Source organism: Gadus morhua, chromosome 11 (assembly GCF_902167405.1).
Source record: "Gadus morhua chromosome 11, gadMor3.0, whole genome shotgun sequence".
Lineage (NCBI taxonomy): Eukaryota > Metazoa > Chordata > Actinopteri > Gadiformes > Gadidae > Gadus > Gadus morhua.
Window position 1 is genome coordinate 14,915,870 of NC_044058.1, and position 27,500 is coordinate 14,943,369.

The following is a 27,500-nucleotide window of genomic DNA, read 5'->3' on the forward strand; positions in this document are numbered from 1 at the left end:
AGAGTTCAGTGAGGTTTATGCAATGATCCACTGTCACACTGTATATGTGTTGTTCTATGGAGGATGGATGAGACTTACTGGGCGAACTGGCCAGCCACTTCTGGATTTAACATGCAACCAGCAAAGTGATTGCTACTGGGACTCATTTGACTATATTGTGTGCTCTCCGCTTAAAACAACACACACACACACACACACACGACCAGACCATAGGAGAGGTGGGTGGGCACACTGGGCACGCAGGTGAACGCACTCCAGCCCCTATCCGCCTGCAAACCCCCCAAAAACTGCTTCTGTTTGTCAGAGTGATGCTGCTTAGCTGACCTTCCCACCAACATCCCCCCAATTCAACACCACTTCCTACTCCCCCACTCCATCCCCACCCAGCACCCCACCCTGCAGGCATCCCGCTGGGCAGGGCAGAGGGGACCTCCAGTAACCTTTTTAAATTAATCTGTCCGTTTGAAAGCGTATGTGGGGCCGGTTGGGGGCCCCCCCCGAGAGGCCGAGCACAACTAAAGTAGGGCAGGAGGGGACGGCACGCTGGGGGCCGCTGCTCCAGATCCACACACACACACACACACGGACAGGGGGCCGAGAGAGAGGAACGCAATGGGCTGAACCCAAACCTGTTTCGCTTTCTTCCCAGGCGTCAAAGAAAAACAGCACGGAATAAAACATATTGTTCTGCTCTGATATCATCTTAATATGTATTATATTCCGTCTGTTTCCATGATCACAGGATTTTATACAACATCATGTATCTTGGATCTGCGCTAAAATACACCATTGGATGAGCTGTAAAACATGTCTGACATTTGGGCTGAAGAAGGTGAAATGTCAGCCGAAAGCATCTGCCGGATGAGCCGGATATCCTGGCAAATTCATAAAACATAGAAATAAAACATGAGCTTGTGCGTTTCTCACGCACACACTCATTCACCACAATCATTCCACCAAGTCAACCTTTATTAAATCTCACCATGTAGAAATGGGTAGAAATAATGTTGGAAGAAACTGCATGTTACTGCATGTTTGAAAAGAGTTGTGGAAGGGGAAGCAAAGAAGAACATGCGCCTGATCATTCTCCTTCCAATGAACAGAGGTTCCGCGGTCCACACAGAGACACCGTCGATGCTGTGGTAATCCGAAACAAAGCTTTCCCCTGGGTTAACACACACGCTTTAGAGACCATGAAAGGGCACAATTCAAAAGACACAACGTAAATGAAAGAGCAAAGGGGAAAACAAGAGAAAGCGACCATGTTCGGCGAGATTAGCAATCAGAAAACAGAAAAGAAAAGGTGGAAAGGTCTTAAAAAGTAGGACACCACACACATCAACACTGCATTTACTCTTATATCCTCTCTCTCTTTAATACTTTCTCTCCCTCACTCACACACGCACACGTTGCCACGCGAACACGTGCTACTGACTTATCTATGCGGAGCGTTTGTTGGTTTTCACGGGTCATGGTCATGGGAGCGTCACAACAGCAGAACGGGCCCCTTCAAAACCTGACCCACATACACACACACACACTGCTCTGCCAATCCTGTCAGCGTTCTGCCAACCAAAAGAGAACGCCAGCCATGGGCTGACAAAGCCACATATCAAATGACACCGTATCACCACAGAAAGCAAGGCGGAAATCACATTTACAGCAATATGCACACAGACACGGACGTACGGCTGGGGTCCGCCCACATTACATGATAGGAAAATAAAAAGAACAGGGGTGTAATCAGAGTTGGAGAGAGAGAGAGAGATCGAGAGAGGGAATAGGGGAGGGAGAGGTAGGTAGGAAATCATCCCTCTCTAGTGTGACCTAGAGAGAAAAAAGGTGTTATGAAAGGCGAAACTTTCGGCCGATCCAGGTGAAAACACGGCCTCCCGCTGTGATTCGGGCGTCCGCAGTCCGAAGGAAGGAACTACAAGCTGGAAATAGGAAGGAGAGGGAAGAGATAGCAGCGTTTCGGGAGACACAAAGAGAGACAGACAAAACGCCCCTCTCCGCGCAACAAAAGTTCAGGCCGCGTCGGATGGACCTCCCAGCGGGTGGGGTGGGGGGGACGGAGGGGGGTGGCTCGACCACGCTGCTTGACCGGGCGCAGCGGAGCGGCCAGTGTGCTGGGGGGGGGGGTGGTTGGGGGAGTGCCCCCTTACCTGTTTGGCTGAGCTGGGAGGTGCTGCGGCTCTTGCGCGACATGCCGACGATGGCCTGCATTTTGGCGCCGATGCTGGAGCGCCGCTTCTTCTCCTCGGTGCCTACCGTGCCCACCACCGTGTCCGACTGGCTGCCGTCCGTCTTCTCCAGGTTGCACATGTCGCCGCTCACGCTGGTGCTCTTGGTGATGACGTTGGCGCCGCCCGCGGGGCCCGTCTGCCTGTCGTTCATTTTGGACGATAAGTCACTGTGAGCCGCCGCCCGAACCGGCCATCGAGGGAGAGGGACGGGGAGGAGAGGAGGGAGGAGGAGGTGAGGGTGTAGGGAGGAAGAACCAGATCCAGAGAAGGGCATACAAAGAGGAGAGTGGGAGACCATGGGGGTAGGTCGGGGATGATGGTTGGGGTTGGGGGAGGGGGGGTACATGATAATAGGAGTGGAAAGTGGTGGGGTGTGGGAGGTGACACAAATAGAAGAAGGAGGGAGAAGGAAGGACACATAGATATGGGAGGAGAGGGACCAGAGGAGGGGAGGAGATGATGGGGGGAGTGATAGGGAGAAGAGGAGGACAGAGTTCAGGTCTAGGTGTTCATGAATAACAGTAATATTTGAATTGGTGCTCATTGGAATGTGTGTAGGAATAAGTGTGCCCTTCGATATAGCTCCAGTAATGGATGACATGCATACTGAGCGTGAGTTTTGGTTACTGCATGCAATTCATATGGTTGAGTTGGGAATGTTATTTTGGTTATTTGGTAATTGGGCTCAACTTGAAAGATTCAAAAAGAAAATTATTTAAAGAATGTGCCGTGTAGCTCCCTTAACTTTGAGTCCCCTTCAGACAGAATATTTTGGTGCTTTTAAAAAAAAAACATAATTTTGAAGTTGTGTTTTTGCTATTCGCAAGATCTCTGCATGATTTCCATCGCAATCCTTAATTTATCGGATCTTCGCTGCACCTGGTTCCCAAACACGTGCCAATAACAATTCAAGGCTCCAATCTTTCAGAGAGAAAGAGAGCGAGTGAGAGAGTGAGAAAGAGTGAGAGAGAAAGAGGTAGAGAGAGAGAGAGAGAGAGAGAGAGAGAGAGAGAGAGAGAGAGAGAGAGAGAGAGAGAGAGAGAGAGAGAGAGAGAGAGAGAGAGAGAGAGGTAGAGAGAGAGAGAGAGAGAGTGAGACAGAGTGAGATTTTTGAGAATGACAATGAATGAAACATCTCAGGGCTTCCATGGCCCACGGAGAGGTGAGAGTAAGGTGAGAACGTGTTCAGAGCCGAGAGAAGGTTAATCAATAGAGAACCCTTTTCTTCCATCCCATCGCAACAACATCAAGAGAGAGCGAGAGAGAGAGAGAGAGAGAGAGAGAGAGAGAGAGAGAGAGAGAGAGAGAGAGAGAGAGAGAGAGAGAGAGAGAGAGATAGACAGAGAAACGGAGACAGAGAAACGGAGACAGAGCGACAGTAGTCTATCAGTGAAGTGTTTTTTCACTTCAGTTTCTTGCAAAGAGACGAACTCACAGCCACAATGAAGGTCCCGTTCAGAGTGTCTGCATGTGAGATTAACGTTAAGAGGCAAATTACACCCTGGATCACAAACTCTACCAATGTAATGGGTTGAGTCTTGTGTTAAGGGGATCACCCTCAGGGTGCTGTCCATTTAATGACAAGTCTGAGCGGAGCGGCTTCTCTGTCATATTAAGGCCATTAAGAGGGGCTGATTAACCACAGGGGGAGATGGGTAGGGTCTATGCACTTCCTCTCAATTACTTTAATTAGACTCCAAATCTTCTCGCTTAAAAACAAGCCTGCGTGATTAAATACATTTTCCACGACTTGAGATAAGTTTGGAGTCCTATCCATGGCCATCTATGTCCACAAAGGCGAACGCTGACCAGTATTTCATCCCATCCCCTCCCAATGGATTTGTTAAAACTATCCATTAAGTGCACCATTCTACTTCTTCCCCACATGAGGCCTTTCAAATGTCCATGAATTCATCAAACCTCCTGTCGGTCCTAAGGCCTTATTAAGTAAGAGAGAATGGGGAGAATGGAGGGCCTTTACAAAATAAAAGCACATTCTTAGTTGTCCTCCATTTTACAGGCTTATGACGTGTAGTAGAAAGAAAGCGACATAACTTTATTTTGTTAGTTAGATAACATGTTGTTTTTGATCCTTTTAAAGGGTTTAAAACGGCATCCATTCAAAGCCCATCTGAATGAACAAAGACTATTTTCCACTTGATTGTTGTTCGTAGCATTCCCGCTGCAATAAGCCAGATGTGATACCTGGACAGCGTGCTCGCATCATAAATCAGCTCAGGTAGTGCGCCATGTGTTTACGTTGGGTCATCCATGCTAGCGAGCGCTGGTGTGCATCAGCCACTACTTTAAGGCATTAATATCGACTGTTTATCGGAGGATTAGAGCCTTTGATCAGTTAATGTAGTCCAGAGCTCTTTGAAGCGCACTTCAGGCCACTGACTCTGCGCAGCACCAGCAGTAAGAGAGGCAATCTGAGGCAACATGTCCTTTTACCAGCCCGCCTTCACAGAGGGGCTGCGTTTCATCTGGCGGAGTTGTGACGTTATTATGGCAAACATGGCTCCTTTCATTATGTCCAAGAGGAACACAGAGTCAGCACCTACACATGACTTGGTTTACATCTGATAGGTGTCCATTATATTCCATGCAGATGATTGCAGTTATAAACTGTGAACTCCGAGTTTTTTTTCGAAGAAAAGGTGAAATTGAATTGAAATCGATGCCGGTGTTGGACCTCAACATCCAACATGGTCGTCCATTTCAGTTCCACTTCCCTTCAAGCATCAAGCTCTCATTCGCATCCAATAACACCTAGACCTACTATTGGCTGATAATTAGCTGAAACTTCCCTGGCCCTAATTATCAAAACATTCAGCAGTTTAATTTGCAAACATTCTCATGATTGAGCTGGCAAAAAATGGGTTTAATTGGCTAAAATGCTCTCTTGGTTTAACAAGCTAAACCTCTGGGATTTCTCTACCCTCCCTGCCTCACTCCTTTCTCTAACCTCACGCTTGGATCTTGCTGCTCCCTACGGTGAGAGGGACAGAGAGGGACAGAGAGAGAGAGAGAGAGAGAGAGAGAGAGAGAGAGAGAGAGAGAGAGAGAGAGAGAGAGAGAGAGAGATGGAGATAGTGGCTGGAACTCTGTCTCCCCAAGGATTTCAACCGATTTTCCATTGCACACAATGTTCCCCGCCATGCAGATCGCACAGCAAGCATTTTCATGATCTAGGCCAAGATGTTCCAGGAGCAAAAAATAATAATAACTCACCCTCAACATAATGCATTCAGAATTGTTGCCTTTGAGAACAAGCAATGCTAATAGAGCGGTACTCTTAACCTATCTAGATGTCAAACAAACTTTAAAATATATGTGAGGTCGCTGCAGCATTGTAATGGATAAACCGCTACTGTCCAGCATACAGCATATAGACTGATGCCCTTACACTAACACAATGCTCTTAGCCCAAGTTTAGCTCGCAAAATAGAGGAAACTTAACCGGACATTGACAGACAAAGTCTGGAACCCCTCGGTTCATTTTAAATTTCCAAACCGCATTATCAAAAGGCTGCAGACCAAAACACCTCCTGAGGCAATTGACAGACTTACAATCAATCAGAGCAACATAAGGTGAGACTTATCAGTGGCAGCCTTCATGGTTGTTTATGAAAATAAACAACTCCCATAGGTCACTCCTCTGTACAGTAATCGCATCAAACAAGCCCAACATTAGATAAATGGTTGTGACTGGCCGACCCAGGCCAGTTATGCTGGAAATTTGTCTGAACGGGAGGGGGCCGGATGCAAATGCCAGAGCCAATAATACATGAGCTGCGTCTGGCTCCCAGGCTGGAGGAAAAGAGAGCAGTTGAATAACAGGTTCATTAAATCTACATTGCGGTGAGCAGGAGTTACTTTAATGTTTCTTCAGAAAACTATTTCTTCCATCTCGTATCCCTCACCTACTCTTTCACCGACTGAAGAGTTCTATCGCTTTGGCGACTTGGGGATCGACCCGGCAGAGGAAATCTGTTCCTAGAGCAACAGATATCGCCCTTGCATTGAGACAGTACACGCAGGAACGGCATCAACTACCTTCTCAGTGAGGGGAATAATAAACAGAGGTGTATATAGCCGAGGCAAAGTAGTTGGGAGGCAGGCTTTGCTTCACCATCTCTATGACCCCTCAGTCAGGTAGCGTAACTGGCTGCTGTTGAATTGGGATGAGGAAGAGGAGGGACGTGGTGTTTGTGCCTGTGCAGCGGGGGGAGGGCGGAGGATAAATAAACCTCCACTCCGTTCTGTTTAATGAGCCCCCGTGCCGTGCACACAGAGGGTCTGCACTTCTCCATACACACCAAATAGCCGTTACCAGGGCAACGGCGCTGGGATGTGGTTAGAGGCTAGCGGCAGCGTGTGGATTTCAAAGTGCTGATGAAGCGCCTGCTTGTTTTCCTGGAGATGGCAGACACACGCGGGTAGGCTTAGGGACGGTCAATTTACCCCGTGAGGCACATTGGTGAACATGATAGGCGCCACAAACGTGTGATAAAAGAACTCGCAGCTAACAAACCGCTTGAATGCAGGCCAAGCTTTCACCCTCTCGTAACAGACCTAGCCAAATCAAAGACGGGAAATGTATATTGTGACCTGAATACATAGAACAAGATGCATGCTGGAAATGAATCCCACACTGCAATGTATGCCCTGGATCAAATGCCAAGCACATGAGAAGGAAACAGAGCAGTATAGTTAGGCCTATGGAATCTGATCGACAGCAACAGCAGCATATAGTTAGGTTAGTTAGTTAGTTGTGGTTAACAGTAGGATTCTGCTTATTCGACGACGACCAGAGACCAGCGTCCTCCTTATTTAATTAAAGTTGTAATTAAAGACCCACATAGACAAAGAAACGCAAGGCTGGCCGCATTCTCTAATTATAACTCTGCTAGCTAATCAACTAAAATATTGCGCTCTCTTTCACTCCTCCATTGAGAGATCAAATCGTGCTTTCGTAGATGTGTCACTGAGATGATTTGCTGCCTTGGTAGCCACCACCACAAATATAGCAGCCTATCTTCTACGACATTTAACAATGACGTCTTTACCGAGACTTGGATGAATGGAGCTCTTCCCTCAATGAGGTCTCTGCTCCAGATACAGCGGTGTTTGTCATACGCATGAGGTCTGCAGTGGACCTCACTGGAGAGACTACAAGACACAGTCTCTAGAGTTAGGTTGAATGCAAAAAGGATTGTTTTTCATTTTAGATGGAGTAAAAATAATATCCATAATGTATGCAGTGGTAGAAATGTAACATGATTTATATTTGTTTAATGGGATATAATCATAACTTTTTCAATGTCTTGGTCATTTTCTAAATGCTGTGCGTCTAACGAGATGCCATCCATTTCTAATAAGTCTAAAAGCAGCATAAATGTTGTTATTTTCCAAGGAGGTGTAATTAAAGATGTATTTCTGTACTGTTATTGTCATGAACATATCAGGTTGGGTTAATTGAGAAGGTGTCAGCAGAACATTACGAGCGGGACAGAGGTTATGTTATTCCACTTTCAGCGCAGAATGTGAATACAGTTCAACAATGTTGTGACAAAAGTGTCAATTGCAACATTAATGTTCTGAGGGGGACACTTTGTTGATGATATGATATGAATGGATGGATATGAATGTCCCGTTGGGCATATTATTATTATTTGTATTGGACTGCGCTGAAGGTTGTTGGCAGAATGAGTTGAGGACCATGAAGGTGTAATCTTTACATTAAAGCATGGAATAACACAGAGATTGTTTGTCATGTTAGTAAATTAGGAAAGCATGTCACGACAAGCAGAAAGACGATGAAGTATTACATGCTGTGGCAGAGCAACTCACACAACACTGAGGCAAATGGAAAAGCCACACAAAACACAGAGCAAGCCCTCACTAGCAATGCATTCTCTCAATATTTCTAAATCTAGATTCAATGCATTGTTGTAGGCAAGTGGATACACATATCTGCTGGCTGCATTTAACCTGCTTCCACCTTGTCATTAAAGCAGTTTTAAGCTCTCTGAATCAGATTGCACCACAGTGGTTAAATCTGACCGAGATATAAACGCCTTTGATACAAGGAGTAAATTATCTCAGACGTTTTCAGCCGTCCAGTGAGAAAGTCGGCAGTACTTATGTATACAGGCAGCACCTACTTAGAACCAGCTGGGAATGCAATTTGAAAGCAGCCATTTCTTATTAGAACGGTACGCTCGTCTCTTAGCCTGCTGCGAGAACCCATGGGCTTCTAAATCAATTTGCTCTCCACTTTGTTCTTGACACACTTTTTCATAATGTCTTCCTACACTATACTTTTCACAAATGTAATTATGTTCCCCGGCGACCACGGTGAAATGGTGCCACCCTTAACATAGTGCTAGCATGAAGCACTGCACAGCGGTCTAAAGATGAAGAATGTCACGTGACAGCACGTTTCACGTCTAAACATTCTTCAGTGTGCTATTCTTGGATATAAGTCAGACTCATGAACACTTTACTGTACGTTGACATGCTTTACAACTAGTTTAAACTAGATTAATAAGGGATATCTGGTATTGAACCATTTTATAGTTTTGTAGTCATGGTTGTAAATAGGTAAATAGTGTTGCTAAGTGGATGGGTTCGTATTAGGGAATAACGACAGGGATCAGGTGAGAGGACTGAGGAATGTCACAACAGGTCCAGGAGGGTAACTAGACCATGCCAGACACAGGGCCAGGTTACAAATGTCATGGACCAGGGGAGAAGCTTGAGGGTCATACTGTTGTTAGTGTGTGGGAGAGATCTGTCCTGTTAGGAAGTTACTAGCGCCAGGGGTGAATGCACTCTGGACCAGCGTTTCTTTACCTGAGGTCGGTCTCGGAGATACTCCTCTGGTAGAAGTCCTCTTGGTTTTCCGCCAAGTCCTCCTTCTTCTCCTTCACCCTGTCTCCCTTCGCTGTGTTCTTGGGTTTTTCCCCTTTGCTACCCCCTCCACTTTTCTCAACCCCTCCCGCTGTTCCTGTTCCTGTTCCCGTTCCCGGTTCCTGCCCTGGCTTCTTCTCCTTGTTCTCCCCCACTTCCCCTAACTGTTCCCCAACCTCCCCCTCCCCCTCCCCTTCCCCTTCCTGAGACAGACTCCTTGATGATTGCAACGCGCTGACGGACAGAAGACAGAAGCCCATGCGAAGCAAATCAAAGCGAGAAAACAAGGAACCAAGAAAAAACAAAGAAAATGTGAATAATGTCAAATAATGACATTACTATGTGTTTCTACATTTCTACTGACATGTAGAAAGACAAAAAAACACACACCAAACACACCGCTTGTAAACATATAGTGAATAAAGAAAATGAAAGCCCATGCAAGTAATTTGTATAATTTTTGTTGAGTGGTGCTTGATAAGTATGTGATAAGACTTGTGTGGCTGCGGGTTCATGAACATCAGCCTACCGGATCTTGCGGTTTCCCTGCGGCCTCTCTGATTGGACAGACATGTAGCTAGTGCCGCTGAACCGAGAGACGCTACTGGTTCTCGACGCACCCGACACGTCGCTCACATCGCTGTCCGAAGATTTGGCCGACAGGTTGTCCGAGCCCCGGGGATCTCGTCCTGATCGCTGGAGTGAGAAAGCACACACACACACACACACAAATATAGGTTTGAATGTGACAGTTACCTTTAAACTTATCTGGGATCAAGTCCCACTATGTTATAGCAGAACTTCTGGGTGGGCGGGAAACAGAGCCTGGGCCGGAAACCAAAAGCTGTCAGGGGTAGAGTCACACCTTGTTCCCTGTTTTGTTGTGGAAGTATTCTACCAAAGAGAAATATTTTGCCTGAGTGGATGAAGCAATCAGAAGGGTATTTTACTAAGTGTATTTCTACAGTGGCCGGTATGCAGTGTTGATTTAAAAGCTTAAGAGGCACTTGTTTACCGTTTCATATAGCTGTTTGTTTTAGATAATTATGACCTTACACATCCCTGTAAGGTCCACCCTCGAGCATCATGATTGGTCCAAACAAATACGAGATGAAAGAAAGCAGAACACCCTGTTCACCCAGATTTGAGCTCGTCAAAACCATGTTCATCATGTTGACACATAGAACCGCACACTTATTTGAAAGGTATATTACAAAAGTTCCCCCCCCCGCATACACCTCCCCGCAGAAACTCAGCTCTATTAAGTCCATTCGTGTAAACCTTCCTGTAGGGTAGCCATTAAAAGATTAGACAATTGTGTCAACTACTATAAATGTTGATATATCACGTAAACTATAACACAGTTTACCTTGAGCACGGTTCTGCATGCACCACAGTGTGTGCTGGACAGAGAAGTGTGAGTTGTTCCAGTTACTGCTATGGGTATGCAGAGGACCGTCAGCGAGTGTGCTATTCTTAAAACAACAATATGAACTAAGAATAAATATCGCCGCGCAGACATCGCCCCCCGCCAACACCACCGCTGCTTCCAAACCCAGACAAACCTCCATACCAGACAAAAAAGAAGATACAACTTTTTATAGACTTCTCACAAACACTTGGCTTGCTTCCCAGAGGCCAATAGTTCGCATAACACTGGCATAAAAGGATGGCGGGAAGCAAACACATCTTCTTATATGGCCTGGCCTCCACTCACAACACGACACGGCACTCAGGCCGCCAGGACCTCTGTAAACAAGCCGAGCACCTCCTGCTATCGGAGTAGTACACACACTACGGTCTGGAGAGACTCAGGCCGAGGCCAGGGCTTGGGCTAGGAGAGCTCCCATTTCTACTGAAGAAGCTCTATTAGATGAAGCCTTCCATAGAAGAATATCTTTCCGTTGAATCGATGTGTTTTTGGCGTGTGTGTGTGCGTGTGTGTGTGTGTGGTTGGGGTGTATGTGCATGCATCAGCTGATTAGGGATTGTGTCTTACCTTAATTCAGCTTCTAACCTTAGTGTGTCGAACATCTGGAGTGTGCAGATGTGATCTGACCTCAACCTTTCCCGGCGTTCAGCAGAAACTACGCAGCAACACCAGTTGAACGAATGGCTTGGCTTTTACTCATGCCAAACATGAGTACTCTTTACTTTTACTCTACTTTTCATAATTTAACTGTCAGTGTAGTGTAGAGAAAAGAGTAGGGACACAATGTAGATATGCTTATTACTTTCATCCACCATCTAAAAATCTGTTAAAATAGATAGTGATCATGGGCTATGTGAATATGAAATATGTTTCCACTGTTTCACTGCATATATGCATCTATTCGCTAGATGGAAAGCAAATGGCAAACAATGTCTATATTACTATTTAATATAGTTGTATTAATGTTATAATTATAATTATTTCGAACGGATGTGAAAGGGTGATCTTTAAGCGCATAATTGGAAGACAAACACCAGGAAGACCAGATCACTGCTGAAATACACAAAAAATCCCTTCTGCATGTTTCATCCACTATTTCAAATGTATTTTCTTCAGTAGAATATGTCTACGACGAACCAAGAAAGAAGGCGTTACTCCCCCCCCCCCCCGCCCCCTAGAAGTTCTGCTACAGAGCTGTTCGACCACTCACCTTGTTGTAGTCTTGCTCCAGTCTGGAGTCGGAGCCTGCGCCGTGCTTGTACTTGTTCATGTTCAGCTTCATCAGCCTGGTCCTCTCCTGCATGTCCACACCTGAGAGGGGGAGGGGGGAGGGGAGAGAGGAGAGAGTCTGGGTTCATATCGAGTCTGCTTGGTCATGGGAGAGATGCTGGTGGCGGCACAGTGGAGGAGACGGTGGTGTGCCATGAGCAGGAGAGGTCTGAATGAGACGAGGCTGAATGGTTGGCCGCGACAGACACAAACAAAGAGATGCTGGTCATTGAGTCTGACCTCATGGGTCCAGGATCTCGCACACTGAATTATGATTCTACTCCAAAGACAACCAATCGACCGTGATCAGAAACACACCCATGGTATTAGGGCACGCTAAAAGAAGTGTGAATAATGAATAATAGAGAAAGAATAGAGAAAAACAAATGGATATATATATGAATAGATCAATAAATGAATGAATAAATAAACATGAGGATATATATATGATATATAGATTTCAACCAGCAGGATAGTTTGAATAATCTCCTGAATGTGAATACATCAACGAGCTCTCAAAAACACACTCTTTATATGCTTATATATAAAAATAAACACAAGAAAAGGAAAACAAAATATTCTCTTGGCTAAGAGCAACATGCTCCTCTCTGACTATTTCTTACATCCCAAAATAGAAAGGCGCTGAACAGCAAAAACACACCTTAGTTTACATTTCTATTGTATGGTGAAAAAGAGTGCCTCTGTGTGAATCTTAAGTCCTGCTACCCAGCTATCTTAGTATGTTTTGTGTCGAATGATGAACTAAAATGGAGAGAATTTTCAAATGTTTGAAAGACCGATTTAAATCGTCCATGTCATCTGATGGTGATGAATGTAGCAAAAAATTAGCACATAGAAGCGTGAATTACACACCCATGCATACACACACACACATTCACACACACACACACACACACACACACACACACACACACACACACACACACACACACACACACACACACACACACACACACACACACACAACCACGCAAACACACATACACACACACACAAACACACACACACAACCACGCGCACACAGATTCCCCCCAAACGCACACACTCAGCCACACACATACATACAAGGTAAAGTGACATTTCTCCATCATAAATCTGATTCTTACCATAACTTAATTTAAGGTTACAACAATTAAAAGTCAGAGATTTATGTTACTTATTTTAGTCATAAGTGTAATTTAAGTCTGTAGTTAAGCGTGCATGAGCTTACATGAGCTGATATATAATTTTATTTAAATGAAGTTATTAAATGTTTTCAATATTTATTTAAGACAGGATTTGATAGGTCTTATCCAACTCTATTACGCATTGGGATGCAAGTGAATTTATTGATATATAAAATGGTTTCATTATTATTCATTGTAGTTTTGTATTGGGAATTATAATAACATCTTTCACCAAACAGTAAATAAGATGTTTGCATGTGTCAATGATGGAGACATGGCACGTCTTGCAACAAGGGCTGCTGCTGCAAGTATGCAAGCACAGACCAAGCAGGCTCATTTCCAATCACATCCATGCTCAGAACCACAGCGCTCAAGAAGGAAGCCAGGGTGCACAGTGTGGATGAAGGGATTTGGTATCCTAGCAAAGAGCAGACAAGGCAGGAAGGTGAGGAGAAACAGGAAAATCATTCTATGGAGATAATGATGAAGATCGATTTCAGTGAAAAAGCAGGTGGACCGAGAAGCACAAGAAGCAGGCTTAGAAGAACATCAAAAAGGATGGAAGAAGACTAAGAAGAAGAAGAAGAAGAAGAAGAAGAAGAAGAAAAAGGAGAGGAAGAAGAAGAAGAAGAAGAAGAAGAAGAAGAAGAAGAAGAAGAAGAAGAAGAAGAAGAAGAAGAAGAAGAAGTAGAAGAAGAAGAAGAAGGAGAAAAAGAAGAGAAGAAGTGGTACAAGAAGAGGAAGAGGAGTGCGAAGAAAAAGATGAAGAAGAAGATTAGAGGAGAAGAGGTGAAAAAGTTAGAGGAAAAAGAAGTGAACAAACAGAAAGAAGAGGAAGAAGAAGGAAGAAGAAAGAGAATGAGGGGAGGAAAAGGAGGAGGAAGAAGACGACAGAGTGAGAGGAGGAAGAGGAAGAAGAGGTGGAAGAAGAAGACAAAGAGTGAGAGGGGGAAGAGGAGGAAGATTAAGGGGAGGTAAAATAAGAAAAAGAGTGAGAGGAGGAAGAGGAGGTAGAAGAAAACAAAGAGTGAGAGGAGGAAGAGGAAGGGGAGGTAGACACATTTAAAGAGTGAGAGGAGGTAAAGGAGGAAGAGGAAGAGGAGGTAGAATAAGATAAAGAGTGAGAGGCGGAAGGGGAGGTAGAAGAAGACAAAGAGTTAGAGGAGGAAGAGGAAGAGGAGGTAGAATAAGATAAAGAGTGAGAGGCGGAAGGGGGGTAGAAGAAGACAAAGAGTCAGAGGAGGAAGAGGAGGAAGAGGAAGAGGAGGCAGCAGAGGGAGACAGACCTGAGTTCGTCCAACTGGGTGAGTCCGTGTCTTCGGGGATCACGTCACAGAATGAACAGACACAGACAGAGGAGAGGAGATGGCGATGAGAGGTCGCTCGGAGTGGGGAGCAGGAGAGGTGGGGGGGGGAAGAGGTGGCCACCATGGCTGACCCACACACAGCCAGGCCAGAGGTGTGTGTGGGCGTGTGGGTGGGGAGGGTGGGGTCGGTGGGCATCAGGGATAGTTGGTTGAGAAAGGTGACGGAGATTTGAGCGGGTGGTGGTGGTGGTGGGGTGGGAGGTGGTGGGGGTACACGACAAAACACAACACAACAACAGCAACAACAAATACGACAACAGCGACAGTGACACAAAAACGACACAAGACAACAAGCACAGGAGGACAAACAGAGAAAGGAAAGAAACAAAAGACAAATCATAGAGAAGATCGAGAACGTACGCCAACGTCACCACCGGCACAGTTTACATTAGGAGAGTACGTGTCAGAAAGGATTGGGAGTGGAGGGTGTGTGAGGCCAGTGGAGAGGCTGGGGTAAAAACTGATAGAAAACACTGTTAGAAATCAGAGGCAAGGGAGGGGGGGAGGCGGGGGGTGAGGCGGAGATTCGGCGCACTAAAGGAAAGAGAGATCTGCAACGGTAAAATCACGTTAAAGGTGTGATAGGAGTGTTGAAGCTCACGAAGCACACAGAAAGCTTAGAACCTTGGATGGAAGAGGGAGTGCAGAGAAGGAGTAGTGGGTGTCACTATAGGGTTGACTGGGGGTTGGGGGGGTGGGGCACCTCGTCCCACCAAACCAAACATACGTGAGAAAACCTTTGAGATTTAAAATAAAATAATGTCAAAGAACCATAAAGGTGTCTAGTTTTTCAGACGTTTCCAAAGATTGGAGGCCATTGCATTGCTTTGTTTTTTTGCACACAGGTGCACTTGCTTGCACACTCACACATATATATATATATACACACACACACATACTGTATGTATATATACATACAAACCTGTGCACACATGCACTCACGCGTGCACACACCTACACAGAACAGCCATAGACGTAAAATGCAACTGTTGATATGTCGGTGGCTGTTTCTAGCAATCAGAATATTTTTGTCGCTTCAATTCTGTCATGCGTCTCTGATTAAATACTTTGTCAGAATGGTTGCGTGTCTGATAAACATAAGCACAAGTTGACTCGCATGAACCCTTATCGGTGTCAATATCTGAGGGTCGGGTACACGACAAAACACAACACAACAACAGCAACAACAAATACGACAACAGCGACAGTGACACAAAACGACACAAGAGGCAAGAGGCAAGACAAATCATCTGACCCCCTATCTTCCCCTTTCATGACTCAGAAAATGAAACAAAAAATCACTGCATCCTTCTCAGAGTAGTGAGCTCCAGGACACCAAACTTCACAGCTGAGAGATATAGAGAGAGAGAGAGAGAGAGAGAGAGAGAGAGAGAGAGAGAGAGAGAGAGAGAGAGAGAGAGAGAGAGAGAGAGAGAGAGAGAGAGAGAGAGAGAGAGAGGGCCAAGGAAGCTAGCTTAGGTCGCACCTCATTTCCATTCACTGCACGGCATTAGCATTTAACTCAATTAGCAGTCTATTAGGCTGAATAATGTGCCACATGAATAAAAGACAATGTCAGACATCTGCCTGGCCAGGCTCCTGTCCCGACGTGGCCGCTAACATCATCGAGTTACACTGAAGACGGCAGTAAAGAGGGCAAGGGAGCTTTCTATCTTCCGTCTACTGGGGCAGCAAGAGGAAGTAAATGTTCTCTTCAACATTTGACCTAAGCATTCAGTGTGATTACACAACAGTACAATGCAAAGACCACCCACTAAAAAAACATGAAAACACAAAAATAAAACGTATACAAGCTACATATATCTACTGATACTGAGCTAAGCATTGCTTTTTGGATGTTAGAGAAAGCAGACTGTAAGTTAACTACAAACTTAGAGGGAGAGAGAGAGAGAGAGAGAGAGAGAGAGAGAGAGAGAGAGAGAGAGAGAGAGAGAGAGAGAGAGAGAGAGAGAGAGAGAGAGAGAGAGAGAGAGAGAGAGAGAGAGAGAGAGAGAGAGAGAGAGAGAGAGAGAGAGAGAGAGAGAGAGAGAGAGGTATAGTGCATGCCTGGTTCTCATTAAAGATTCAAGGCCAGAAACCTGTGGTTACCTCCTAACCCCAGGACACAAGGTCACAGCAGTATACCATGCTCTGGTCATGGTAATGTGCATTTTGTGCTTGTTCTATAGACAGTTAATAATAGCCGACATAACAAAGTGTTTGACTTCCCCCTACCAAGGTCAAAAACCCTTTCTACTCTCTGAATTGAGAATAATCTCTCAGATAAAGACTGTCAACACAATAGATGACCGAACTAATTGTCAGTCCTTTACTTTGCTACATATTACTGAGGATGGGGCGGTGTCCACCAATAAGTTATCAACCATTATTGTTAATTGTCATGGTGCTCAATTTTAGAAACATTCATTCAATTTGAAATAATGATTCAGAGCCAGACCAAGGCATGCTGCCCCTGATCTCATTGTTAGATGATTGAATCATTGAATAATTAGGTGCACCATTATTATCTGAATAGAGATAATCGGCTGCAATAAATACTAAAGTGGGCTGTCCCGATCCACCAAGTGTTGTTTTCAATGACTAGGAGACTGAATATAGATACAGTAAATTTAAATTAATATGCTGCCTATGCGTCCAAATCTGACATAAATGAATTTGTACAGTAAAGATCTTGACAGCTAATCTTTTTCTTTGAAATACTCTGAATAGATTAAAGCTGGATGACAGTAAACATAATTCGATGAACAAAAGCCAAAATAAAACCCTTCCATTAACTGTTAATATAGAAGAAGGAAGATGTTTCGAAGAGGGAAAAGGGAAAGTAAAGTCAATTTGGAAGGAGCACATGCCCAGACCCAAACCCACCTGTCTCACTGCAAGGGGGCTGTGGTGGTCCACCATTTGACACTGAATCATTGACCCGTTGTTGCTGGTCCTCCCATGTCACCTCTATACCAAGCCCCCCACAAACACATACACACACAAACAAACACACACATATATGCATACACACACACACATACGCCCACACACAGACAAGGAAGCACGCACGCACATGCGCACATACAAATACACACATGTGAACACAAATACATACAAGCACACACACACATCACACACACATGTATGCACACACGTTTGCACACATGCATCAGCAAACTTATGAAAAACCCACGCACATGAATACAAAACTTTGTATTCAACATTTTGGATTGATTTTGCTCATCACTGAAAGCAATTCAGCACTACGGATAGCTCCACACGAAAGTCTAGGATCTTTGCTCCATCTGTTGGCCAACAGTGGTAAATGCTTCACAGCCTCAACTGGATAGGAGCCTAGTATTGTGACATAGCCTATAGCACAGCACCCTTTACAGTTTATATGTAACAGTGGGCAACATTGATTCATTTTGAACTACATTTCTACATCAGGGGTTGAATAGCTTGTCTACTTGAAAAGATTTGGCTAAAATGATATGGGTATAGTGTTTACTGTCTACTGTAATGTCGGTTAACCGGTACCAAAAAATGCAATACATAAATTCATAATAAAAATAAAGAAATTGAGGGGTCATAATATCCATACAATTCCACTAAAAGTAGCGGTGACGGGAAGACACTGACTTCTGGCTGAGAGTAGCAGAGCTCAGGGAGACACAGCATTCAGCATGCATTAAGCCTTCCCCTCCAGAAGGCCTTACACAAAGCACTCTCAAAGCACTTCAAACCAAACCCCGACCACACAGGGAAAATTCAGACACGCTCTCTCTGTGCTCTCCAGAGAGAGTGGTTTTCGAACAGGTTCGATCAAACCAGAGCCCTGGTGGGTTCAGGAAGGAGGGAGGAACCACTCACATCAGTATTGATCACCGCAGGGAGCTCGCCATGCAGAGGGAGAGTGGAGAGAGTTGAGACAGAACATAAGAGCTGAACCCAGACCGGCCCCCCCCCGGGGTCACACAGCGCGGAGGACTTGCCTTTTCTCCCATTCACAGGTGGGCTTGGGATGGGTTCCTCATTGTCTGTGGCTGCTCAACAGATAGAGGTCGCTTCAGTCAGACCACAAGTTTGCATTGAGGGAATACCATTACACATAGCCCTCCCCGTAACACACAAACACACAGACATAAATGCATGCAACTAGATGGGCTCACACATATGCTAAGAATGTGTGATTTGATTACTCAGCAGATTGGTGGACACGGACAAACACACACACACACACACATCAACACACACACTTGTGCACACAGACAAACACGCGCATGGATGCAGTCCTTGAGAATTCAGCATGAGCTCACACATTTGCTACAAATGTGTGGTTTGATTACTCATCACATATGTGCACACACACACAAACACACCCATTCTTACTCATCACAACATATGTGATGAGTAATTGGAGCACACATTCTATAAACGTAAGCACAGCAATCACATGACAGAAGTAACAACAAAACAGGCGGGTGGAAAATAAATCAGTCGGGAAGCCCAGCATCGGACCACCCACTCATTCATGTGTGTCAGCATTAAGACCGGGTGCCACACAACAACACACTTCCCTGACTCATATCCACAAAGATGAGATCACATCCAACAATGAAATAGGTCGGTTTATTCCTGCATATTCCTCCTCTCTCATTGAAGAACACAATGCTTTACTGATGTTTATGGGACAAAAAAAATCTCAGAAATCTTAAAGAAACGGTCGAATCGCGGTAGCGTCAGGGTGCGGTGTGCTGCAGGTAGAGAGTTTCTGTCGGTAGTTGGGAGAGACCGGGGCAGTTTGTACACACCTGCTTGTCCATTCTGTGGGCCACAGGGTAAACGGTCAACGGCCCCTGATCCTTCCCCTGTTTATTCAGAGAGGTACATGCACACAGAGAGGGCAGACGGGGGCAGGTTGCTATGGTTAGATACCGGATGTACAGACCCAGTGACAACGCAAAGCAGGACAGTACACATGCTGATTCATCGAATCAGGAAGACTGGGCAGGCCATTGGCAGGTCGCCAATCATTGTCTGAAGTCGATCAAGAAAAGATCCAGGTAAATCACACACAGACCGACGTGAGCACAAAGGTGCACACGGGCACACACACACACACACACACACACACACACACACACACACACACACACACACACACACACACACACACACACACACACACACACACACACACACACACACATGCATGACTTGCACGTACACAAAGACTATATAGTTGGATCAATGCCTCCCTCCACTGTTCACACAGCGCCACTGCCACTCAGATTGAGGAAGACAGAACAAACACACTAAAATATATTAAAATATAGAGCATATAGAAGGATTGGAACAGAGAGAGAGGGAAAGACAGAGAGAGAGAGACAGAGAGAGATGAGAACAGACCGAGCAAATTGAGAGGATCAATTTGTAGCTGAATGGGACAGCATGGAAGTCGGGAAGAGGATGAAGTAATTTGACAAATCTCCTCTCTATCCCTCTCTACCTCCCCTCCTTCGTTCAGCAGAAGTATAATACTGAATGCAAAATGCACCAGCTTGTCACCACTATGGCACTTTAGAAGAAGAACACCACGCTTGTTCAAAACACTCAAGAACATAATGTTGTCAAAGGATGCCCACAACATCATGGTTTAAAACACAGAGTCAAGTATGCAAGTTATATCGTCACTATTATTCTAAAGCCATCCCTTTTAGGCTTGGCTAGCCCTAAATGTAACCACTCCATCCAGTCTCCTTTAGCAATAACGCAAAGGTTCAAAGCTGTTCCAAAGACAAGTGGTCACACACTGCAACCCAAAGCAACAGCACCCTGCTTGTGAGCGTATGTTAGCAGGAGCTAAAGAGAGCCAAACACAAGCCGTGAGATACAGACCTTCACAAGGCTCTGTACTCTCCTCCTCTGCACACCCTGGGGGAGAGAAGGAGTGGGTGGGAGGTGGTGGGAGGGAGGGAAGGAGGGTGGCGAAAACCAGAGGCAGGGTGAAATTACAAAATGGAGGCTCAATTACATTTAATTAGTTAATACTCATGGGAAGAAGGTTGCAACAATGTGCGATTGACTACAGAAGTAATGAGTAATAAATCATCAGGACCAATAGAAAAAGCTAAGCAGTTAAGCTACTATGAGGATGTATAGTATCAATCATATAAATAACTCACAGCTTAATACATAGGATATATAGGATATAGGAAACAAAATAATACAGGAAAAGGCAGTAAGGCTCCATCAGACTCCCCCTTGTTTCCATGCAACTCGAGAGACTCTTGTGTCTAATCACAGTCACCGGCAGATGATTCCCAACACAACGCTTCACATGAACCCGCGTCCACTTTCATCACCATGACGACAAGACGCCTCAGAGAGCAACACGCGTGTTAAGTGTTCAGTCGGACACACTTCTCCTCAGCGGGGAAGTGATACGAGTCCTCACAAGCACCAAGCACGCACAAACATGACTCAGAAGCCATGCCCCGGGCCGACGGAACGGCCTCATGCCGAGACCAGCAGAGAAGAAGAAGAAGAAGAAGAAGAAGAAGAAGAGTGAAGAGCGAAGAGAGGAGAGTAAAGGGGGGACTTACTTCGATCCTTTCCTGGGGGTGGAAGCTGTGGTAGTTGCCGACCTCGTCGGCTGGACATGGGGGTACTGGTGGGGCTGGTCTGTACGGAACCACTCCGGGGGTGAGCTCTGTGGGGCAGAAGAGGGAGACTACCGGTTTAGTCCAGACGGAGGATCAGAGCTAAAGAGAGAGAGAGAAAGAGAGAGAGAAATAGAGAAACTGAGAGTCGCAGAGAGGAATTGAGAGAAAACAGAGAGAGGGAAAGAGAGAGAGAGAAACAAAGAACAGAGAGATGCAGAGAGGAACTGAGAGAAACAGAGAGAGGGAAAGAGAGAGAGAGAGAAACAAAGAACAGAGAGATGCAGAGAAGAACTGGGAGAAACAGAGAGAGGGAAAGAGAGAGACTCAGAGAGACAAATAGAGAAATAGAGAGAGAAAGAGAGAGACAGAGATAGAGAACGAAAGAGAGACAGAGAGAGATAGAGAGAGAAAGAGAGAGAGAGAGAGAGAGAGAGAGAGATCTGGGTGTATGGGCCAGCCAGGGGCATCCGACATACAGTCCCATTCTTTTAAAAACAAAAAAGCATATGTTAAGGACTATATGAAGGAAAATCTCATAAAGAGTATACTAGTAAAGTATACATACGTAGACCATGAAAGTAACATGGTTCAGTAACCGAAAAATAAACTGTGAGTTATACATTGCTAAAAAAGTATTATGTTGTCAATTCATGTAAATGATGAGGAATTGGCAGAAGGGAAGTTGTATCGATCATTCATTGTGTATATATGTCAGGTTACATATATACATGTCTGATATACAATCTTTGCCATGTTAAAACGGAATGCAATCATTATGTCAGCTTGAATGGCATGAACGCAGAAGGCATTTCGAACATGGACTAAACGTGATACATGATACATGATACACCTTGCATATGACACCACAGATTACTTTACAGTTGCATGTGCTAGTGCATGAACCAGAAGCATCTGTAGAGCCTGTGTATCGGTGTGTTGTGAGGATTGTTTGGCACACAACGCACATAACTTATAACCTGTTTGTTGTGTGTTAATAGCATTGTGTTTACAGTGTTTACAGCATTAAACATCTTACCGGTAACAATTGATGAAAAAGCAATTCAACACATTGCATTGCATATATATTTATAAATATATATATGTTTTATTTATTTATTTTTTCTTATTGATGATATATTACCTCTATATAATAATGCACGTATTGGTGTTTGGCACATGGACATGCGAGTGAGTGGGTGTGGGTGAGGATGGTGGAAGGGAGATCAACCACCAGAGCACCGTGGGGGGTCGGCACATCTGAACTAGAAGATGCTAGGATGGGGGCCAGGAGGAGGGGCTGTGCGGTGCAGTAGACCAGCTCCGCCATGCATCTGGATACTTTCTCTTCACCCCCAACCCCCCCCCCCCCCCCAAAAAAAAAGGGGTTGAACTCAAGGTAAATACAGCAACAAATAAACTTATACCACTAAGGGCAACAAAAAGAAGTGGTTAGTGGTAGGCACCGTTGGCAGTCGGTTTGGCCCGCACACGCAAACGCATGGTTGCGTGTCGCACGAGCAGTGTGTTCCAAAACAAAACGCAACTGGATCTACATCTATAGCAGGTGGTAGTCATGCCGGGGGGGGGGGGGGAGAAAGAGAGGGGGGTGGGGAGCGTCTGGACGGTGCAACTGTGCTTCTGGGGTCGAAAACGATAAATTAAAAGGTGGTGGTGGGTCCGCTTGCTGGCCGGCCAGGAGGACGGGCAGCTGGGTGGCGGCGGCTGGTGTATGGGAGAGGGTGTATGGGAGGTGAGTCGAGGTGAGGTGAGGTGAGGCGGAGCAGGGGTGCTGGGTGTTAGTGGAGGTGGCGGCAACTCAGCTTCCACTCAGAAATGCGGGGAGGCGCCGGGCGGGGGGCTATAAATGGGTCATTTTTTTCGGACAGGGAGGTGAGGGTTGCTGATGCTGATGCCACAGCATCAGCGGCCGCTCGTTCCTCCCCCCTGTTCCCCCGGTGGTGGGGGGGGGGGGGGGGGGGGGGGGGAATGGGGGCACACCTGGTGGAGGCAGGCGAAGGAGGGGCGGACCTCCCGGACGGCAGGGACGGCATGGACCTCATGTGCGACGAGGAGTCGTGGGGGCGTTCGGTGGAGCGGGACCGTGACGCGGGGCGGTCTATTGTGGGCCGCTGGTCCGCCGAGCGGGACCGCGCGGGGTATTCGTGTCTATCGGCGGCTCCGTGGCTCCTGGGGAGGTCAGTCAGAGATAGGCAGGTACTCAGTTGGGTGGGGGGGGTCCACAGTAGTCAGGGGGGAGAGTGGGGTGATGGGGGGAGGCGGCAGTGGGGTGAGCGCTGGCTGGCTATGTGCTGCATGTGTGAATGAACAGGGTCGACAAACCCTGCAGTTGCGGTTGGTGTCCATGTGGGGGCCTGGGAGCAGCGCTGGCCCTGGATTGTGTTGGCGTGGTTTGAGGTGGGGCTACATGTGAGAGACATACGTGACGTTGAGGTGTCTTTGGGTTGTGTAATGTGTGTCATGGCAATTTGTTCGGGGTAGGGGGCATTTTTTGGCACTGGTAGAAGGATGCAGATCCTGTTGTTGTTCGACAGCTGCGGGGAAAGCCGGTTAAGTCACGTAGACACACACACGATACAACACAGAAACATCAGGACACACAAGTTATTTCTTATAAACCAACCACATACTAACTAGGTCAGATATAGCTATATCATCATAGTTTTATACACAGTGTTCCATTCTGCAACGAGGACATGGACTGAGGGATTAAGGTGAGGAGCATGCATATTGTGAAATACATACACCGTATTCTAGTGCATCTCAAATAATACAAAATTATACATTTTTATTGAGTCAACAGTGAAACCCCATCATTGCACAAAACAATAAAAGAATTAAACAAAAAAATAAAACCGCTAATAGCCAGTAGACACTCAAATAAAACAAATAAAAACAATTTTAGTCATCTTCAAGTTACCCACCAGGGGAATTGATTCACTAGATGACTTAAAAATGATTATATTCAAACTGGATGGAGCTCCGTCCGTCACAACCTTGTAGCGTTTAATTAAGCAGAGGGAATGAATGTCCAGTAGAGGTGGTGCACCCGTGCTTCCAACAGAAGTGATTAATAAAAACATCTTTATGTTTACGAGATCAATGAACAAGAAAATAATGCTAATCCATGAAACATAATGTGGTGTTATGATGCAGTAATAGGCTTTAGGTAACTGTAAATTAACAGCTACCATATGGTCTAATAATCATTTTCTAATGGAGACGTTAACTACGGTATTAACTTACATATTTTATGTAAAAGAAGAGGGTTAACCTGAACCCTTAACCACTAACCCTCTTCCTCACCCTTGTGTGAATGCTATACAATAATGTTATTACTGCACCCTTATATTAATTAATGGGTCATTAACGTACACTTATCATGAAGTGTTACCAGTAATATGAGCTCTGACAAATACACGACCCTCATTCTTTACAGCGTAGTTTAGAATGTACACCTTGGTTTGGATAGACACTAGAGTACTAATCATTTGCATTTGGAATAACGAGCAGTCCAAGTTTTCACAGTGATCGTGTTTTGCCGAGGGAGGGTGGGGGGGGGGGGAGGTTCACACAAGCATTTACTAATGCTTGTCTTTCCATGCTGTTCACCAGCTCCATCTTATCCACTCCCACCCCCCTCCATCTTTCCTTCCCCCTCATTTCTCTTTCTCTGCTACTTCTACTCCAGCTGGAAATGGAGAGAGTAACCGTTTCAACAACAGGCAAATCTATTACATCCTCTGCTGGCTGCCATGGAAACGCCGGCAACTGTATTTCCTCTGCCAGCCTCGACAAAAGCATGGAGACATAGAAAGAGCAAGAGAGAGAGAGAGAGAGAGAGAGAGAGAGAGAGAGAGAGAGAGAGAGAGAGAGAGAGAGAGAGAGAGAGAGAGAGAGAGTGTGAGAATGGGGGCCAATCTAGGCTGGGCAGAGCCCCATTGGGAGCCCAGCTGGGCTGAATATGCTGCTTTAATACAGATAGTGAAGCCCTGGGACTCGAGTTCTGAGACCTCATCACCTTTTTGAGAAACAGCATAAACGCTGCAGGAGTGTGGATGTTATGTCTCCAGACGGCAGCAGGCACAAACTTGATGAGGAAAAGAGCAATTTGCATTTCGCTGGGTGAGGGGGAGAGGGAGTTGACATGGGCACTGACAATTTCCTGCATTTTGTTCCAGATGGACGGTTGGCACCGGGTGTCACTGAACGGTCAAAGCAACCGGGTCTGACTGAAGTATACAGTACCAGTACCAAACGCACACTCAATACAGAACCTGTATGATCAAACAGATACAGTGCGGTACCAGTAAGTTCATAGACTCAATATGGTACCTGTCAGTTCAAAGAGTCAAAACGGTACCACTACGTTCAGACAGACTAGATATGGTACCAGTATGTTAAACCAGACTCAATACGGTACCACTATGTTCACACAGACTAGATATGGTACCAGTATGTTAAACCAGACTCAATACGGTACCACTATGTTCACACAGACTAGATATGGTATCAGTATGTTAAACCAGACTCAATATGGTATCACTATGTTCACACAGACTAGATATGGTATCAGTATGTTAAACCAGACTCAATACGGTACCAGTATGTTCACACAGACTAGATACGGTACCAGTAAGGTCAAAGACTCAAAACGGTACCAGTATGTTCACACAGACTAGATATAGTACCAGTATGTTAAACCAGACTCAATACTGAACCAGTATGTTCACACATAATAAATGATGGTACCAGTATTTATACACATTATCAAATATGGCACCAGTATGTTCACACATATTCAATTATGGCACCACTATGTTCACACAGAATCAATACAGTACCAGTATGTTCACATATAATCAATTATGGCACCAGTATGTCCACACAGAATCAATACGGTACCAGTATGTTCACACAGAATCAATAAGGTACCAGTATGTTCACACATAATCAATTATGGCACCAGTATGTTCACATTGGGAAGGAGGAAGAGGGACCACTGAAACAGGGAGCATCCATCGCTGATGCCAGTCTAGCGCTGGCCAATAAGCAGTCACTACCCATGCCACAGAGAAAATACCAAAAAAATGACCTCACACAGGACCAAACTCTCCACTGATCAACAGGAACGCACGAACAAGGTACAACCCAAGCAAGGGTACAAAACACAGGAATCCCAATAGCCACTGTCAGGTACAGCTGGCGTACATACAGCAGACACCAGCAACACAGACACAGAGAGCTCGTCCAAGCCAGCCGGGGGCGCTCCAGCACGTACAGAGAGCAGTTGTGTATCTTCCTGTAGTTCTACACAACTCCCTCACAGACGGTGATGACCTCTCTCTCTCCGACAACCAAAATAAGACAAACAGAAAAGCTGATATCGCTCAGGATACCGTCATCACCTTGCACGATCACAGAGTAAAATAAAGGACGGAGCAAGGCGGGGACATTCTGGCGGGAGGGGGGGGGGGGGGGGGGGGGTGGGGGGCTGGGGGGGGTGGGCGGAGACGGTGGGACCACGGGGACGGCGGATGCACACACACAGCAGCCGCGCCACGGGTCAGTACCTCTCGTGGTCCCCGTCAGAGGAGTAGGCACCCTCAGAGTGGGTGCGGGCCATCCGAGTGGATCGGAGCAACCGGACCGCCTCCTCGCGGCAGAGGGGGGCGACGCGGTGGTGCTGGCGGTGGAGGGGTGGGTGGTGTTCGTGGTTACGGCTGGCAGAGAAATCATTGGAACCGGTGATTGATTTGGACCAATGCACCGATCCACAGTGAAGGGGGGGGGGGGGGTTGGAAGACAGAGACCAAAAAGAGAACCATCCCCGATAGAGGAAACCCTGACAGAACAGAGGCACAGACAGAAAGCTACCCTGGAAACTCATTGGTATTGGGGTAAACGTTGGGGGATTACCTCCAGACAGTACAGCAGTCGCCTCTATGTTTCCTATGTTCGGTATTTCCTATTATCACATACTGTCACACACAGTATGGAGCAAGTATTGACATCAATGGCTGAGGGAAATCACCTCTACTGGACAAAAAAAATTATCAAACAAAAAATAGATAAATACAAATTAAAACCAGAAAAACCCTGGTCCATTCACCATGGTGGTGATACTCTATCATCCTCTGTAGTGATCATGCAATGACTCATTTTCGCATTGCAATGGTCCATGGAATCCATAGAATAATAGAGACATCGCTTAGCGAGGGGACAGTGTGCTGGTGTGCGCATGATTCTGAAATGAGTAGCAAAGGGTGAGCAATGCTGTTTCTGGAGGATGGATGGCAAACACGGCCTCCATTGAGGGCCACGTTCAGTGAGAACCAGCTCCAGAGGGTGTGTTTTAACCCTCTAGCACATACAGCACAAACCAATATCAG

The 27,500-nt window shown here is 45.8% G+C and overlaps 1 protein-coding gene across 20 annotated transcripts in view; it reads right to left on the bottom strand.

Annotated features, from left to right (window-relative positions):
* Positions 1–27,500, bottom strand: part of rims2a (regulating synaptic membrane exocytosis 2a) — a 133,579-nt gene that overhangs the window by 13,551 nt on the left and 92,528 nt on the right. For 14 of the 20 annotated variants that reach the window (XM_030370096.1, XM_030370095.1, XM_030370094.1 and 11 more), the window contains 6 exons: positions 26,682–26,831; positions 23,089–23,277; positions 21,031–21,137; positions 11,807–11,907; positions 9,694–9,860; positions 2,166–2,413 (listed from right to left, as the gene is read on the bottom strand). In XM_030370096.1, the coding sequence (XP_030225956.1) occupies positions 2,166–2,413; positions 9,694–9,860; positions 11,807–11,907; positions 21,031–21,137; positions 23,089–23,277; positions 26,682–26,831 (962 nt within the window). The remainder of the gene's footprint in view (positions 1–2,165; positions 2,414–9,693; positions 9,861–11,806; positions 11,908–21,030; positions 21,138–23,088; positions 23,278–26,681; positions 26,832–27,500) is intronic. The other 6 variants (XM_030370093.1, XM_030370111.1, XM_030370100.1 and 3 more) reach the window with 3 other exon arrangements.